The sequence below is a fragment of the Ceratotherium simum genome, chromosome 22 (genome assembly GCF_057802395.1).
Source record: "Ceratotherium simum simum isolate JZ-2026a chromosome 22, ASM5780239v1, whole genome shotgun sequence".
Classification (NCBI taxonomy): Eukaryota; Metazoa; Chordata; class Mammalia; order Perissodactyla; family Rhinocerotidae; genus Ceratotherium; species Ceratotherium simum.
In genome coordinates this window covers 25,589,725-25,609,341 of record NC_141921.1, presented here as the reverse complement: position 1 = coordinate 25,609,341, position 19,617 = coordinate 25,589,725, and the positions used below count along the sequence as shown (strand labels likewise).

At 40.3% G+C, this 19,617-nt stretch overlaps 1 protein-coding gene across 4 annotated transcripts; it reads right to left on the bottom strand.

Annotated features, from left to right (window-relative positions):
- Positions 1–609: 609 nt before the first annotated feature.
- On the bottom strand, positions 610–19,389 carry TSLIG1 (tRNA splicing ligase complex subunit 1). Of its 4 annotated transcripts, none has more exons than XM_087446371.1 (7): positions 19,120–19,389; positions 7,241–7,265; positions 6,845–6,966; positions 6,544–6,626; positions 5,575–5,627; positions 3,841–3,877; positions 610–1,111 (listed from the first exon to the last, which is right to left on the bottom strand). In XM_087446371.1, the coding sequence occupies exons 3-7, from the start codon at positions 6,915–6,917 to the stop codon at positions 1,025–1,027; spliced, it is 333 nt and encodes a 110-aa protein (XP_087302497.1). In that variant the 5' UTR covers positions 6,918–6,966; positions 7,241–7,265; positions 19,120–19,389; the 3' UTR covers positions 610–1,024. The 4 variants fall into 4 exon arrangements, with proteins under 4 accessions (XP_087302497.1, XP_004425961.2, XP_087302496.1 ...); XM_004425904.3 differs by lacking the exon at positions 19,120–19,389 and adding an exon at positions 18,880–19,108; XM_087446370.1 differs by lacking the exon at positions 19,120–19,389 and adding an exon at positions 18,888–18,993.
- Between the last annotated feature and the right edge of the window lie 228 nt (positions 19,390–19,617).

Here is a 19,617-nt window from a genome sequence, read left to right as displayed (position 1 = left end):
AAGCTCTGCTTACTGTAAGATATTTGGCACCACCCAGTGACGATCTTTTCTCATGTACCTGTGAATCAATAGCAACTTTGCAAACTCTTGTATTGAAAGAACACCTCAATCAAGGAATAGAGAATAGAATAATGTTGCAAATCAAATGAAAACAGTTTCATTTTTAAAAAGTTATCTACTTTGAAAAGTTCAGATCATTTTAAAGTTGTTTTCCTGACCTCCTGTCTCCTTAGAAATGAAGAGCTTAAGTAATTTAAAAAAAACTTTTTTTAAATTCTCCTTTTCTTCTCTGTATAACTGTATAAATATACTGGCTTTATTATAAAATTACATCTTAGAAGGAAAGGCCCCTTTGTAAGGGCATTGAATTTTTCTTATGGGAAAATAGGAAAGTGTCAATACATCGGTGTTTCTAAAAAGTGAAAGAGAAACTCAGGGCTCTTCCTAGAGAAGTCTTCCAATTGTTCAACTGTAAGTATTTCTTCTAAGAAAACAAACTGGAATACAGAATGGCTCTGTCCTACAGCAATCTAAAACACAACCTCTCTTAATGAACATACAGAAAATAGATGTCTTAACCAATGTGGAAGAAAAGCAAAATACTGGGTGTAGGATTTCTCAAATTATTTTTTTTTCAAACTGGATTCAGTAAGAACACAGAGGCTTTGGAGTCTCTTGGCTTGCTGCTTACATCAGTGATCCCTTTTGGGACCCCTGGAGGGCCTGTATTCCACTGGAAGGGTGTGATGCACCTGCTGCTACAGTAGGGAATTAATAAATGAGGAACCATACTTGCCACCCGAAGAATTCTTTAAAGTTTGAATATTTGAGTAACATAGACCAAGGCTGTGCTCTGATTTTCCATTTCTGAAAGTCACACTTTAAGTTAAAATTTTCTGTTCTGCAAATCTCCATATTTCAACAGATACTGTAGTGTAGAATTTAAATCATGATATCTTCTCAAAAGGAAGAGAAAAAACAGTTCTTCATAGGAGTCTTTTTTTTTCTTTTTTTTTTTGGTGTCTTAAATGTCAATGATCACAAAAACTTCTGGCTTCTCTTCATTATAGACCTGCATTGCTGAATATGTTATTGCCTTGACTTCAGTTCCCTAAAGTTGGTGTTAGAGAAAAAACAAATAGGAAAAAAAGGACATTGAAATCAGAATCATTAACTCTAGCAACAATTGGCAGAAAGTCAAAATGTTAATATTATTCTGAAAAACTAAAAACTCACATAAAACAACTGGTTATCAAATTAGTATAGTATTATACACTGATCCAATAGAAACGAGCAGCAACATGAGCACAGTAGAAAGAGCACTGACCTGGAGTTAGGAGATGAACTCTAATCCCAGCTTTGTTTCCACTTGGATATGGAAGCTGCCTGACCTCTCTTTCATTTATCAAGTGGGTTGAATCAAAGAATACAAAGCTTTCCTACTGTTTGGCTCTGGGCTCCTTCTCAAGACTCTCTCCTTGCAGTCTAACCCGGGCCCTAGGAACTCGGCCTATTCTCTTCTCCTCGCTGCCAATATTCACTTTACCTTGTGGGGCTCTTCTCTCCCCATAGGTTTATGATATATGACACTCCCCACTACCCGACCCCAGTATAGAACCACAGGATTAGATGTTCTCTTAGTTCCTTCCAGTTCTAGAAAAGAATCTACGATAATTCTGTGCACCACAAAATCTATCAGAGAATAGGTGATTGGCATTTGCTGGCTCTATAGCACAAAAGAAATCTGAAGATTTCACAGACGGATTTGAATGGCGCCTACCTTTGCTTGTCCCCCCTCTGCTATAATCACCTGGCAAAACTACAACCTAAATCAAATTCAACTCTCTGCCAGTGGCGGCACACATCATGCTAGCTGGCATCACCTTAAATGTATGTCCACAAATCTCAAAAGGCTACTCAGCACTGACCACTAATCCTACATTTACCACTAAATTCGCTTTCTCACTGTCTGAGGCAATTATTTCACATCTTCACCTCTAGCATCCTTCCCTCATTCTCATTCTCATTCTCAATCAACCATGCTTCCTAGAGAAAACAAGAGCAATCAGTAAGAACTGACTCCTCTTCCCCCCATCAAATCTACCCTCCGACTGTATCTGTACTCCCATTAGCCTTTCCTCCTGTTACAATGAATGGCCCGTCCCTGTTCCTATCAGAAGGCAGACTTCTCCACTTCAACATTCTATCCCACACCACTTCAACACTCTATCCCATACCCATCCTTACCAACTTAAGGTCTTTGCTCTGAAATTATTCTCTCCCTCTCCAGCATGATCAATTTTTCCCGATTTCTAGATCATTTCCACTTAGCATACAATGGTGCTACAAAATCTCAGTTAAAACAAGACAAAACTCTTCTCCCTGACCAGACACAGTCCCCACTAGCTATTACTGTTCTATCCATGTTCCCCTTTTCTGCAAACTCTTCTAAAGAATTGTCTCAATATACTGCCTCTACTCTCCCACCTCTCATTCCTTCTCTAACCCACCCCAAATATTTACACACATCTTTCCACGATTAGTAAATCCATGGTCAAGACTCAACCCTTATCTTAACCTCTGAGCAGTCTCAAGAGCATTAGCTATCTGGCCTCTAAGGAACCCCTCTTCTTTCGCCCCCTCTCACTAGGCTCTCCTCCTTCTTTTCCTTTATGGCTCCTTCTCTTTCAAACTTAGTGCCCCAGGGTTCAGTCCTCTCTACTACTGTCTCTTATTTACACTCCCTCCTTGGTGATCTTATCTAGCCACATGGCTATAAATATCATCTATTCAGTGATGACTCCTAAATTCATATTTCCAGACACACTTATCCTCTGAACGACAGTCATCATACACACAAATGCCTATTATCTGACATCTCCATTTAGATGTCTAATAGGCATCTCAAACATAGTAAGTTAAGAAGAAAATTCCACTGTCATTTGTGTAATAAAAATAATTGGTTTTCTATTCACACTCCCCCCTCTACCGGTTTCTCTTCTTTTTAAGTTTCTCTCCCCTGAGGCTCCCTCACCAGGCTTCATTTCATTATATTGTGGTTGAAGAAATGACACTGCAGCCACTGGAAGCAACCAGGATTTCCCAGTCACCTCCAACTAATTTGGGTCTCCTTGGGTCAGCAACACTACACATCAGGGGCCAAATCCGGCCTGCCACCTATTTTTGTACAGCCCCACAAACTAAGAAGGGTTTTCACATTTCTAAATGGTTAAAAAAAATAATAACATTTGAAAATGATACAAAATTCAAATTTCGATATCCATGAATAAAGTGTTACGGGAACACAGTCACATTCATCTGTTGACGTACTGTCCACGGCTGCTTTAGCGCTGTAGCAGAAGAGCTGAGCAGCTGCCCTTCCATCACTCTCTGCCCCAAAGCTTAAACCTTTACCTAGCCCTTTACAGGAAAAATCTGCCTACCCTATTCCAACAGAGTTGACTAGTAGAGAGTGAAGCCTTACAGGCTGGCAGATTCAGAATCTGGAGCAGCACAGAAGGTAGCAGGTACTTTAGAGAACATCTAGTCCAACACTTCATTACAGGAGAAGACACCAAAGCTGGAAAAGGCAAAGGGACTTTTAAGCCCCATGACAATCCTTAACACGACCGCCCCTGGAACCCAGGGCTGACTCCTCATCCACCAGATCAGATGTGTGAGACCACTGGGTTTTAACATGAGTCCAGACAGGTGAGAGAAGTCTGAGAAAACTAACCACTTTACACCAATTATTAGAACTCACTGAAGTTTACTGTTACATATACTGACTTTATGGTAAAGAGGTATAAAATGTTTTTAATGGCTGGATTAAAACCTTACCTGAGGGTGTTTGGACAATGAGAATTCTTCTCCCCACCTTGAAAAGTAAAATTAAAACATGATTAAGATTTCCAAGATTTAATATTTATTCTCTCTTCATATATTTTAAAGATTTTATTTATTTATTTATTTTCCCCCCAAAGCCCCAGTAGATAGTTGTATGTCATAGCTGCACATCCTTCTAGTTGCTGTATGTGGGACGCAGCCTCAGCATGGCCAGAGAAGCAGTGCGTCAGTGCGCGCCCGGGATCCGAACCCGGGCCGCCAGCAGCGGAGCACACGCACTTAACGGCTAAGCCACGAGGCCGGCCCTCTCTTTATATATTTTAAAATAAGCGTTATAAAAGTGGTCAAGATACTAGAAAGCCAAAAGAGATGGGAGGGGTAAGGAAGCTATAAATTTCAGTTTGACTGCCAGCAGATACAGCTGTTGAGAGACATGTGCAACAGCCATTCTTACAACGTTGATAGTTGCTCTAAAAAAAAAAGTGCCCTAGTATAGTGTGCATATGGTAGATTCTCAATAAACAATACTTAATAAATATCATTTCATAACAGAGTAGCATGTTCAAAATGTTCACTGTACTCAGGGCTATAGAACTTATTAAATAATATCTCCTATTGGAGAAAGCAGGTCTGAGGACCATAGAGGAAAAATACTAGATTCTGCAATATGGTCTGAACTGGACTTGTATTTTATAACTTAAAAAAAATGTCCCTGGTCTGCATATAGAAGGCCCTAGAAAGATACTCTCCTAGCACTTGGGATGAGCATCCTGTCTGCCTTCAACACTAATGTGGCTGAAGATCACAGAGCAGAAGCAGTAGCAGTAGTAGAAAGAGCAAAGTTTTAGAATTCTTTTTTTTTTTTTTTTAAAGATTTTATTTATTCATTTTTTTCCCCCCAAAGCCCCAGTAGATAGTTGTATGTCATAGGTTCACATCCTTCTAGTTGCTGTACGTGGGACTCGGCCTCGCGTTGGACGGAGAAGTGGTGCCTCGGGGCGCACCCGGGATCCGAACCCGGGCCTCCAGCATCAGAGCGCGCGCACTTAACCGCTAAGCCACGGAGCCGGCCCCAAGTTTTAGAATTCTGTTCGACCATTTATTAGCTAAGCACCCTTGGATAAGCCTGTTTCCTTACCTATAAAAAAAAAGGAGGGGCAGATAATGAAAGACCTCACTTTACAAAAAGAAACAAATAAAATTCAACATAAAATGGAAAAAATAGTTCTACATAGAAATAACCTAAAAGATATCACTAAGTGACTGAAGAAATTTGTGGAAGACAAAGTCCAATCAAAGTGAGCTAATGAAATGTTCGCAAACTCTGGAAGGAAAAGTACACTTTGTTGACAGAAGGAACTGGTTTGAATGGAGTCCAGGTGTGAGGATCTATGAGAAACGATGCATCAGTGTTTCCCATCGCCAAGCTAGGCTTTATGGAAATATCTGTGCCATCTAGCAATTATATATCTTTTTGTGTTAAAAATCACCATATTGGAAATCAGGTTTCGGAACCCAAATCAACTTTGTTCTGACAAGTTTCTGGTCCTCCAAAGCTGAGGTGAGCCCTTGTTCCTAGGTGCCTCACAAAGCTTAACCTGCAAAGCCCCATGGGATGCAATTGGTCCTCCGACTTAACATTTCTGTCTTCCTGCTCACTAAGTTCAGTGAAGAATACAACTTTAACATCTTTCATGACTTGCTACTTAAAAGATTTTCAAAACTTACCCAATGGATCGTAATTTGAAATTTCTTTGATCGATATTAAGTACTTTCACTTCCTAAAGAGGAAAAGAATTTTTTTTTAATTTAAAAAAATGTTCATAACAGACCATCTACTAAAACATGCCTAGGTTACCACCTTTTCTACAAAATAATACAACTTCTCTGAAGCAAAGAAAATTAAAATGTCAACTAAAATAGAACAACAAACTAAATATATTTCAAGGAAATAAGGTTTTTCTTACATATTCAAGGGAGGTATTCTTGAAAAATGTACAATCTAAAAACATGAGTCAAAACAATTCCTCTGTCAGATAAATAGAGTAGAATGATACAGGATTTCAATCACTGTCAGCCTATTTTTATGTAATATTGTAGGCACTTGAACTTTGTAGGATGAAAGACCCAGTTGGAGGAGCAGCTGTAGAGGAGACAGTAAGGGAGAGAACGGAGTAACTACGGAAGCAGGGAGGGCCATGTGTGTTAGATAACAATGATGTTGGAGAGATGTTCCTTTCTAGAGGTTGATGGCAACAAGCAATCTCCATTTGGCTTTTCCTTTTTCACGTCAAAGAAAACTAAAAGCAGCAATTTTTTAACTTAGGCCAACATGGCAGAGCTGCTAAATTTCAAAGGGGACAAAAGGAACATATGGATGGACAGAAATATAGCTTAAACTTGGGAGACATAAAAAGTGCGGATGAAGACAGTAGGTGCATTCCTATGACACAATACTGATTAGTGACAAGTATATAACAAGAGATCTAAATACAAAATGCATATACACAGGGAAACTCAGGTTAACCAAGAAGCGCCTATGGTCATTATAATTTCTGCAAATCAGTATCATCTAACATATCTGTATGGCTTGGTTTTGCATTGCATGTTCTATTTGAAATCACTTGTTCTATTTTAAAATATGAACTAAAAAGAACCCATTTGCTCAGTAAAAAACAAAACAAAACCCTTGCTTACCCTGGGTATGAAGTATTCATCAGCACTAAACTTATAAAGCCACTCATCCAAAAAGTGAAACAGAAGAGATTGTAAGTCATCTCCTACAGAGGATCAAAAAGAACCATGATAGCATGATGTTTAATAATTCTCATCTCTAAAAACTTGTTTGAATTTAAAAGTGCAATGAATTTCTTAGACTAGTTGAAAGAGGAATAGGCTCATAATCAATTTTGCTGTTCTTATGGTGAAAATATACTGAAATTATGTAGAATATTGCACATTTGTATAACAATTTCTTCCCTGTGAATAAACTGGTTACCTTGGGTTTCTACTTCTACTGTTTGCAGGGGCTCCACTGTCCCAGTATCTGTCATGTAACCAAACATGGCCATTGCACATTGCTCAAATGCTTCCTCCAGAGTCTCTCCCCAGGCGTGTAACCTAAAGAAATACATTCATGCCCCGTGTAATATAAACCAATGCAAGAGAGAGAACTTGACAGCAAAGTCAAAATAAAATCAATACGATAAATACAAAACCACAGGCCTCAATAAATTAAATGGCACAGAAACTGGATGCTTTTAATCCATCATTCTCATGTTCTAAGGACCCAAAACAGGAGGAAAAAAATTAAAACTAAGAACATCAAGATTAAAACATCAGCCCTCCTATTTAAGCACATGGTTTCATAGGCATAAACTCCCGCTATACTCACTGGACATCCGCTGTATGATCCAAATCTAAGGGAGAGAGGGAAAAACACTTATAAGTCACTACATTTGACTTGCAAGTCACAGGAAAATAACTCTAGTTCATTATTAAGAACATCATCCGGGCCAGCCCCATGGCTTAGTGGTTAAGTGAGCGCGCTCCACTACTGGCAGCCCGGGTTCGGATCCCGGGCGCGTACCGACGCACGGCTTCTCCGGCCGTGCTGAGGCCACGTCCCACATACAGCAACTGGAAGGATATGCAACTATGACATACAACTATCTACTGGGGCTTTGGGAAAAAAAAAAAAAAAAGGAGGAGGATTGGCAATAGATGTTAGCACAGAGCCGGTCTTCCTCAGCAAAAAGAGGAGGATTAGCATGGATGTTAGCTCAGGGCTGATCTTCCTCACAAAAAACAAATAAATAAATAAGAACATCATCCTTGAAGAGCAAGAAAATGTGGGACAGACCATACCTTTTGCTATTCACTTACACAACAAAGTTAATTGCTTTGTGAAGGGTTATTTTTTAAAAAGCCAAGATTTATTTATTTATTTATTTATTTTTATTTATGCATGTATGTATGTATGTATGTAGAGGAAGATTAGTATGTACATATGTACGTGTATGTAGAGGAAGATTCGCCCTGAGCTAACATCTGTTGCCAATCCTCTTCTTTTTGCTGAGGAAGACTGGCCCTGGGCTAACATCCGTGCCCATCTTCTTCTACTTTATATGGGACGCTGCCACAGCATGGCTTGACGAGTAGTGCGTTGGTGCGCGCCCAGGATCTGAACCTGTGAACCCTGGGCCGCCTCAATGGACCGCGCGCACTTAACCACTGTGCTACCGGGCCAGCCCCTGCCAGGATTTATATTTAAGTGAATGACAATTTCTGGAAGGCAGCAGGGCCACAGTCTCTGGGTAATCTAAAAAATGTCTAATACATTTTAGTTTCTTAATAAACAAATACCATTTCCTGCCATTAGTTACTTTTCCTCAATAAAACAATCTCTTCTAAAAATCTATTGTGTGAATGACCAAAATTCTAGGAACTACATCATCAAAGATATAAAATTCCAGATTTCTCTGTCTCATCAACAGCTAGTCAAATCCTAGATAAAATAGGACTTTTTGTGCTTTTTTTTAAACAACAGCCACGTTTTTTATTTGCTGATATCCTGCATTTGAAGTACTTCTCAATGATATCCTTGGCTGATAAAACAGTTTTAGAACATAAACTCTACATATCACAATATGTATTATGAGCTTTTTCCTGCTATTCTCACAGGAATACCAGAAATTAACAACTGCTACTATAGCAAGCTCCCATTGATCTGTTATCTCAATATTTCAGGGTTTATTCTTTTTTTTTTCCTCCCCAAAGCCCCAGTGCATGGTTGTATATCCCAGCTGTAAGTCCTTCTAGTTCTTCTATGTGAGCTGCAGCCACAGCACGGCAACTGACAGATGGGTGGTGTGGTTCCGTGACCAGGAAACAAACCCAGGCCACCAAAGCAGTGAGCGCCGAACTTTAACCACCAGGCCATCAGGGCTGGCTCTCAGAGTCTATTTTTCACTCATATCATAACTTCCGTCAATTTTCCCATCCAGGATCATAGACTATTCGGGCTAGAAGGAAGTCTTGGAGATCATTTAATATAATTCCTTCACTTACAAGAAGAAACCTGAAATCCAGGGAGATTGTGTGACTTGTTCAGGGCTACATTGTTGATTAGAGGGAGAGTTGAGACTAGAATTTAGATTTTCTGACTCCCAATTTAGTACACTTTGCACCATAACAAAGAGTCTTTTGGTGGCACTCAAGGTTCAAATTCTTCTCTAACTCATTCAAAAATATTACCAAGGACTTAATACATTTTAGGCACTAAGGGGCTCACTGACCAGCAGAGACAACAAACAAGTTAAAAGAAAATGACAGGTATTAACCCTAGAGAAATAAAAGCATGTGTTCACAAAAAGACATATAAGAATGTCCATAGCAATTTGATTCCCAAAAATTAAAAACTCAATGTTCATCAATAAGAGAACAGATAAGCAAACTGAGGAATAATCATACAATGCCATAGTATTCAGCAATAAAAAAGCATGGGCTACTGATACACGCGTTAACATGAGTCTCAAAAACGTTAAGTGAGGACTGCAGAACTCTGGGCACATGACTATTCCATCCAAACTCCTGCACTAAGAGACTTGACCAAACTTGAGTATGGCTTCTAGCAGCGTAAGGCTGTGTTCCTAAGATCAGCCCAGCCCCGCCCCTTACACTGCCTGCCTGAGAAAGCTCCACAGTGCCAGGAGAATTTACCGTTCGTTCTAGCCACCACCTGACAATAGGCCCTTGACCTGCCTCAGAGCATTTACTGAAAACGGCTTACAATTGTGAATATTTATCTCTTACAACTCACAAGTGTCTTTCTCAAGGACTCGAGAGCCATTCCTTTGAAATATAATCATCAGGAAGGACTCCCAGTCTCTGTGGGAGGATAGAATCCTAACTTGGATAACTCCCAGCTAGCAAACGTAGCTGGCCTAATCGAATTTACACTGACCAACCTTTTGTAATTTTTCACTTCGCTGATTCTACTGAGCCCCCGACCCCCTCATTCTCCCTTTAAAAGGCCCAATCACCTCTGCACAAATCAGAATGGAGCTCAGCTCTTTCCCCTACTGTCAGTAATTACTGAACAAAATCCGTTCACCATTTTAACGTCTGGCTGTGTTTATCTTTTATATTGAATGAAGCCAGACATAAAAGAATCTATACTGTGTGATTCCACTTATGTTGTTAGTGCCATCAAGTCGATTCTGACTCCTGGTGACCCTGTGTCCAGCACAGCAGGACCCTGCCCAGTCTTTCCGTACCATCCTCTCACCTTCCAGCACTATAGCAGACAATGCTCCACTGCTATTCATAGGGTTTTCATGGCCAATTTTTTTTGAAGTCGGTGGCTAGGTCCTCCTTTCTAGTTTGTCTTAGTCTAGAAGCTCCACTGAAACCTGTCCATCATGGGTGACCCTGCTGGTATTTAAAATACCAGTGGCTTAGCTTTCAGCGTCACAGCCACACGCAGCCACAATATGACACCTGACACACTGGTAGTGTGGTCCCCTGACCGGGAAATGAACCCGGGCCAAGGCCGTGAGAGCACCGAATCTTAACCACTAGACCACCAGGATTCCACTTACACGAAACTCTAAAACAGGCAAAATTAAGCTATGGTGACAGAAATCAGAACAGTGTTTGCCTTAGGTAAGGGAGTAGGGGACTAACTGGAAAGGAGCAAAAGAGAACTTTCTAGGGTGATGGAAATGTTCTATAGCTTGATTGGAGCGTTGGTTACACAGATGTTATCAACACTCATTGGACTTTATACTTAAATCTGAGCACTTTTACTATATGTAAATTATACCTCAATTTTAAAAAAACAGTTTAAAAAGACAATGACAGATTGCTATAGGGCAGTGGTTCTCAAATTTCTTGGTCTCAGGAACACTTTACTCTCTTAAAAGTTATTGAGAAGGGCCGGCCTCGTGGCTTAGCGGTTGGGTGCGTGCGCTCCGATGCGGGCGGCCCAGGTTCGGATCCCGGGCGCGCACCGACGCACTGCTTCTCCGGCCATGCTGAGGCCGCGTCCCACATACAGCAACTAGAAGAATGTGCAACTATGACATACAACTATCTACTGGGGCTTTGGGGGAAAAATAAATAAATAAATAAAATTATAAAAAAGTTATTGAGGACCCCAGAGCTTTTGTTTATATGGGTTGTATCTGGCAACATTAACCATACTAGAAATTTTAACTGAAAAATTTTTTAAATACTTATTAATTCATTTAAAAATAACAATAAACCCATTTTAACATAAATTGCATATTTTTATGAAAAATAACTATATTTTCCAAAAAATTTAGTGAGAAGAGTGGCAATGATTAGCATTTTTGAAAATATTTTTAATGTCTTTCAATGTGTTGCAATATGTTGATTTAGTTGAAGTACGTAGATCAAGAAAAGGGAGGAGTATTTCAATAGCTTTTCAAAAAATTGTATATAATCTTCTTTGATGCTACACCAAATCTAGAAACATGGTAGTTTTTTAAAGGTTAGTTGCAATCTGAAGCTGTAACAATGAACTTTTCACACTCTATAACATTAAAATCCATTGCTCTGGGCCGGCCCCGTGGCTTGGTGGTTAAGTGCGCGCACTGCGATGCTGGTGGCCCGGGTTCGGATCCCGGGTGCGCATCGAGGCACCGCTTCTCCGTTCATCCTGGGGCCGAGTCCCACATGCAGCAACTAGAAGGATGTGCAGCTACAACATACAACTATCCACTGGGGCTTTGGGGGGAAAAATAAAATAAATAAAATCTTTAAAAAAAAAAAAAAAAAAAATCCATTGCTCTGTCTTCTGCTTAGAATGGATCTTACTCACGCCTGACTAGGTAACATCAAGCCTGGTTTTTTGAGAAAATATTAGTTCACTGAGTTATACTGATAATGTTGACAAATTTAATTATGTAGAATTAAAAAAAATATTTGTTAATATCACCACCAATCTCATCAGAAAAGTCTTTAAGTACTGGGAAACTGTCAAGTTCATAATGGCAGATACAAGCATTCCAAAATTCTAATTTCATTTGAAAGCTTGAATTTTATCATTGCCAACAAATACTGTGTTATTTTCCTTGATGTGACAGATCACTTTATTTTCAAGAAAATATCTGCCAAATACCCAAGTCTGAATAACGATAGTATGTCTTCCAGTCATTCTTTTGAGAAAAAAATAGTTTAGTGAAAAAAAAGCAGCTCGCAACTCCCACAATTACACAAGTTCTTTTCCTCAAGGTAATCATCAATTCTTTGACACACAGCAGAAACACTTACGCACATTTCCCATTCTGTTACACAGCATATTAAAAAGGTATGTATTAAATGGTCAAGACTCAATGAAATTAATAGTTCTTACCAATTCATCACGGACATTTTTAAGTAAAAATGACTTTTTCTTTTTTTAATTTTAAGTACATGTGGTCAAGAATACAACGACTACCAGTACAGTTTGGTGCTGCTGCCTCAAATTGTGCTAAGGGGCCAGAAGTTTTACCTACCATTGCTTTTGCACCATCAATAAATATGTGCAAATATCAACACAGTGAAAAGAGCAAACAACATCTCAGTATTATTCTGTAAATAGTCTGACATCACAGATCCTCTGAAAGAGTCTAGGGAACCCCAGGGATCCACAGACCACACTTTGAGAACTGCTACTATAGGAGAGACTAGGAAATGAACTTAACATAGACCACAGGGTTCAGGTAAGAATTCCCAAAGGAAACAAGACTTAACACTTTAAATACCCAGAGACTACAGGTGATCTATATCTGTTTGCTCATTCTTTTATTCCCTACTTCTGCTCAGTGTTTGATACACAACAGGTGCTCAATAATATTGCTGAATGAATAAATGAAATGACAACTTTTTTTTTTCTTTTGGAGGAAGATCAGCCCTGAGCTAACATCTGCCAATCCTCTTTTTGCTAAGGAAGACTGGCCCTGGGCTAACATCCGTGCCCATCTTCCTCCACTTTATCTGGGACGCCGCCAGAGCACGTCTTGACAAGCAGTGCGTCGGTGTGCACCCGGATCTGAACCCTGGGCCACCGCAGCAGAGCGCGCACACTTAACCACTACTCCACCAGGCCGGCCCCTGAGTTGAGTCTTAAAGGAAAAACAGAGCTACCGGGAAAGCTTGTAGGTAGATCTAGGAGAGGTCAGTGGCAAGAAATGAAGCTGGAAGAAAATACAGACTAATCTCACGCTACATTAATGCAAAGATTCTGCACAAAACGTTGGCAAGTAGAATCTACCACTAAGCGGGATTTATCCATTAAATGCAAAGATTCAATTATTAGACAATAGATCAATGTAATTCATATAAATATACAGTCATCTCCACAGATGTAAGCATGAAGCATATCACAAAAATAATTACAGGATTTTTGAGCAAAAGGTTTTTTCTGCACAATAAATAAAAAAGTTAAACTACTGTTTATTTCTTCTCTCATTCTACATTGCCGTTTTTTATCGAATATTTTTGAGGTATAATAAAAATACCTATTTTGTCTTTGTTCCTGATTCCTAGCACAGAGCTCCTAAAACCTTTGGAATTTCCTGAGTGATTAGGAGTGTCTTTTGCTATTTATAATGATCCCCTTTTGACCACTCCTGAGTCTGCACTAATGAGGTGACTCAGGGTGGGACCCCTTAGAATGAAGCAGTCACCAAGAAGAGAAGATGAAACAGATGATTAAAGGGTGGGAACTTTCAGCCCCATCCCCCACCACCAATGGGTGTGGGGTGTGGGGTGGTGAGAAGGCATGGAGGGTGGAGCAGGAGATTGGGTTATAAAAACTCTTCAACTGGGGCCGGCCCAGTGGCACAAGTGGTTAAGTGCGCGCGCTCCGCTGTGGCGGCCCAGGGTTCGCCAGTCCGGATTCCAGGCACCCACGATGCACCGCTTGTCACACCATGCCGTGGCAGCGTCCCATATAAAGTGGAGGAAGATGGGCATGGATGTTAGCCCAGGGCCAGTCTTCCTCAGCAAAAAAAGAGGAGGATTGGCAGATGTTAGCTCAGGGCCGATCTTCCTCACAAACAAAAATAAATAAATAACTCTTCAACTGGTGCAGCCTCTATGGAAAACGGTATGGAGATTCCTCAAAAAATTAAAAATAGAAATACTCTATGATCCAGCTATCCCACTGCTGGGAATATATCCAACGAACCTGAAATCAACAATCCAAAGAGGCTTATGCACCCCTATGTTCATTGCACCCTTATATACTATAGCCAAGAAGTGGAGGCAACCCAAGTGTCCCTTGACTGATGATTGGATCAAGAAAATGTGGTGTATATATATACAGTGGAATACTACTCAGCCATAAAAAAGACAAAATTGTCCCATTTGCAACAACATGGATGGACCTGGAGGGTATTATGCTAACTGAAATAAGCCGAAAGAGAAAGACAAACACTGCATGATTTCACTCATATGTGGAATATAAAGCAACACATGGTCAGAAAGAACCGTATTGTGGTTACCAGGCGCAAAGAGGGTGGGGGTGGGCACAAGGGGTGAAGGGAGACATATATATGGTGATTGACAAACAAAAATGTACAACCAAAATTTCACAATGTTATAAACTATTAAGACATCAACAACAACAAAAAAAAACAAAAAAACTCTTCAACAAAGAGATTCGGAGAACATCTGGACTGGTGAACTTATCAGGTGCTGGGAGGATGAAAAGCCCAGGGAAGGCATGGAAGCTCCAAGCCCCTCCTCTGGTATCTTGCCCTAGCATCTCCTCTATGTGGCTGTTCCTGAGTTGTATCCCTTATAATAAACTGGTAAACATAAGTAAGGTGTTTATCTGAGTTCTGTGAGTTGTTCTAGCAAATTATTGAACCTGAGCCTCATTGGGGGGTCACAGGAACACCAGAATTTGCAGTTGGCAAGGCAGATGTGTGGGTAGGCTGGGTACTCCATTTGGGGCTGGCGTCTGAAGCAGGAGCAGTCTTGTGGGACTGAGTCCTTAACCTGTGGGGTCTGTGCTAACTCTGGGTGTCAGAACTGAATTGCTGGACACCCAGCTGGTGTCACAGAACTGAAGAATTGCTTGCTGTGGACAAACCACACATTTAGTGCCAGAAGTGGTGTCAGAGGAAAGAAAACACACCTTTATAATGTATATATTAATACAGTAGAACATACAAAATTCAGAGTGTGCAATGAAAAAAGCTTGGAGATGACTGCTCAAGAGGATCAAATGAAAATTATACTAACTGTAAGAGAATTCATAGAGGCAGTGTAAAAAATTAATTATAAAATTCCACAGCTTTCACAAATATAATCAATAACCATAGAGAAAATATCATGGAAGAGAAGATCATTTACATCAGAAACAAAGAAGATGAAATACCTAGAAATAACCTTGGTTACACAAAATAATATATGAAAAATGGAAAAGCATACATTATTCCTGGAGAAAAAGACTCATATAAATATCAAAGCTTTAATTCTCCCTGTTTATAATTAACATGACTGAAAAATACCAATAGCAATTTTTTGTCTGTGGTTTACTTTAAAGTAATAGGAAAGGAGGTGAAAAGCAGCAGAATATACCGCCCCAAAATATGCCACTTTGGCACAAAGATTACTTTGAGCTGAAGACAAGTGAGGGAAGCAGATACAAAGAACTATTTGCCTAAAAGTAGGACATAAATTTGTAAAGGTGTTCCCCTTTGCCTCTGTATCAGCAAGGACAGAAATTAATCACCAGAGAAAAGTCTAGATCCTTATCCATCCAGAGTCAGCACCAGAGGAATCTATATAATAAACTTAGTAACAGCCCTTATATTCCATTAGTTTTCCCACATATTTACCTTCCCACAATTTGCTGCCCTAGAAGTGCAAAGCGCTTTTCCTTTGTCTTGTCACTTCTCTACAAAATCACTGTGTTTGTTAAGATGCTATATAAGCTCAAGTTCTAAGCATCCCTTTGAGTTACTCATCACTGAGTACTCCTATGTGTATGTGTGTTGCCCATGTTAATAAACTTGTTTGTTATTCTCTAGTTAATCTGTCTTTTGTCAGTCTAATTTGTAGGGCCTCAGCCAATGAACCTAAGAAGGGTACAGGAAGTTTTTTTTCTTCCCCTACAGGGGAATATGGTGGTAGAGCAGAAAAAAGATAAGCCATTATTTGGTAATTGATGAAGCTGGGCAATATGCACACAGAAGTCATCATACTGTCTGCCTAGTTTTGTACATATTTGGAACTTTTAAAATAAAAAGTTTGGGGCCGGCTCGGTGGCGCAAGTGGTTAAGTGCGCGCGCTCCACTGCAGCGGCCCAGGGTTCGCCCGTTTGGATCCCGGGCCCGCACCAACGCACCGCTTGGCAAGCCATGCTGTGGCGGCGTCCCATGTAAAGTAGAGGAAGATGGGCATGGATGTCAGCCCATGGCCAGTCTTCCTCAGCAAAAACAGGAGTATTGGCAAATGTTAGCTCAGGACCGATCTTCCTCCCCCCCCAAAAAATAATAATAATAAAATAAAATAAAAAGTTAAAAAAATACCAGTAGTGATTTTTACGGATCTGAGCAAGCTGATTTTTACCTACATATAGGGAAAAAAAAGCAAAAATGGCAGGAAAGGGGCAAGTACTGAGCAGAAGATTGTCCTACAGGATATTAAAAGATAGAATAAAGCCTCGATAATTAAATCTGTGGCACTGACACATGAAAAGAGAGAGAGAGAAGAAAAGAATAGAATAGTAAGTCTAGCTACAGACCTAAATATAGGCAGAGGAATTCTATATATGATAAAGATGTTGCATTTCAATCAAAGGGAAAAGACAGACTGTTGAATAAATGATGTTAGAACATCTGGTAAATCATCTGGAAAATAATTAAATTGGCTACTTAGTTTCTACCTTACCCTAATCCTGATGTACTCAAGATTTAAATGTTAAAAAAACACATAAATACTAGAAGCAAGAATAATCTATAACTACCAGGAAAAATATAGTTCTCACAAATATGAGCAAAAAAAGCCAAACACAAAAGGCATACATACTGTATGACTCCATTAATAAAATGTTCAAAAACAGACAAAGCTAATCTATGATGTTAGAAGTTAGGCTAATGCAGGGCCAGCCTGGTGACATAGTGGTTAAGTTTCACGCACTCCGCTTCGACAGCCTGGGGTTTGCAAATTCGGATCCCGGGTGTGGACCTACACCACTTGCCAAGCCATGCTGTGGCAGCTACCCACAAACAAAATGGAGGAAGACTGCCACAGATGTTAGCTCAGGACCACTCTTCCTCACCAAAAAAAAAAAGAAGTTAGGCTACTGGGAGAAGTAGGGAGAGTGATGGTGATTGGAAAGGAGCATGAGAGGGGCTTCTGGGATGCTGTAATATTCTGTTTATAGATCTGGTTACTAGTTATACAGGTGTATTCAGTTTGTGAAAATTCACTTAGGATATGTGCACTCTTCTATAAATATATTATACTTCAATAAAACTTTTATTTTCAATGTACTAAAAGAAAACACAGGAGAATTATTTTACAATCTCAGAGTGGGCAAGGCCTTCTTAAGTGTAACATCCCAGAAGCCATAAAAAGAGTTAATAAATTTCACTACATAAAAATAAATTTCTGTATAGTAAAGAAGACCAACAACCCAACAGAAAATAAAGACCATGAATATACACATCCCAGAAGGGAAAATACAAATAGCTCCAAACATACTAAAATATGTTCAACCCCATTTATAATAAGAAAAACGCAATTAGTATGACAAGATACTTAAATTGGAAAAGACCAAAAAGTATAGTAAAACAGCAAATTGGTAAAATTGTGAGGAAAAAGGCAAACTCATACAATGCTAGTTGAGTATAAACTGGAGCAACCTCAATGGAGATTGGCAATAATTGTTTAAGTTAAAAATGCATATACTTGACAAAGCAATGTAACTTCTGGAAATTTATTCTACAGATACACTTGCACTTGTGCAAAACAATGGATGTACAAGTATATTCATTGCTGCATTGTTTCTAAGAGCAAAAGAGTAGAAATATCATAAATGTCCATCAACTGGAAATTGGTTAAATAAATTCAAGTAAATGCTAGAACATCTTTGCATGTACACTTAAGAAAATGGTAAGGATGGTTGATCTAGAGTGGAAAACTAGGTGGCAGGGGACCAGAGTTGAAAGACTGACTTTTCACTGCACACCTGTTGTACTTTTTGAATCTTGACTCATATATACCACCTATTAAAAACAAATTTTAAAAATTGTTTTAAGTGAGAGAAAAATGAGCTAGGGAAATATGCAGGGTCCAGCAAGTACGAGCCTAGCATGCTATGGTAAATAGTTGGACTCCATACAGAGGATAATGGGAGATTAGTGAAATATTTTAAGCGGGGAAATAAGAGTTCGATTTGTGCTCTCCAAACCACAGCCACCTTTAGGGATGACAACTTAACGTTTACATAGAACTTTAGATTCTGCACTATACTTTCATATTTATTATCTCATTTATTCCTCAGCTAAAGGAACTAAGATGCAGAGAGGTTATGCGATTTGCCTGCAGTCACTAAGCTAATAAATGGCAAAACCAGGTTTGGGTTTTTTTACTAACACACGATCCAGTTAAAATGCCATGTTAGAAGTTCCCTACTTAGCTCTCCGAGTCCTCGAACCTAGCCACACTCTTAACTATCCCACTGATGGAGATACATGGGGGCGACAAACCCGCAAACGCTTGAAAATATGATTATCTTCAGAATTAATACACAAGTAAAACTCTCACAAGATACATGTGATTAAGCACATGTGGAAAAAGTTCAAGAGACTGTAAACGTGGGAGCCAAGGTGTCCCAACTCTTAGACCAGGTGGCTTTTTCCTTCAGCATCCCCCAAATAAGCACAAGAAACTACAATACAGGGCGAAATGGGACCATGCCTGAAGCACCTTCTGGGCCAAAGTGGAAGGCGAGGCCGGAAGCCCCGGGCAAGGAGAGGGGATGAGAGAAGTCAGCCACCTACTCACACTCGTACTTCCGATTGACTGGAGGATACTTAGCCTTGATCGCCTTCTGCTCCTCAGTCAAGTTGTAATCTCTAATATCTTCCCCTTCCTGCGCCATGATTGCAGCATTAGACACTCTCCTTCCGCCCTTCATCAGCCGGACTTCGGCCCTGACATACAACTTCCGCTCTAGACTCCGCCCCTAGGCACAGACCCTTAAAGAACCAGCAGGACTCCATTCTCGGGGACGTACTTTTATACCTTAAGACTTCTGTCTGAGGCTCCGCCGCCTGGAGCACATGCTTAAAAGGCCAAGGCCCCATTTTCTGCGCTGGCTTCATCCATAGTTTTTTCCTAAGGACTAAGGCAATAAATTGGAGGAGCCAGGAGTAGGGGACACTTGAATTAGACACCCCTAGGTTTGAGTGATAGAGGCCTTTTCTCGCCGCCTCACCCCGAGTTCATAACTAGACCTGAAAGCATCCTAGACTTCTTATTTGAGTACTTTGAAAGGGTCCTTAGCTTAACAGCCTTTAAGAAAATGGCTGCCCCCAAGAGAGTGCGGACTAAAACTCTCACGTGACCCCAGGCAGGCGCACTCCCACGAGCCCCGCGCGCGCGCGCGCGCGCGCGCGATCGAAAGAAGTCGGCTCCGGGCCGTGTGGGGGCAGGGGCGGAGCGCGCGCCTTGGCCCCTCGAAAAGCGACTCCGCGCGTCTGGATAGGCTGCGAACACGGCTTCCCCGCCCACCTCGCCGTT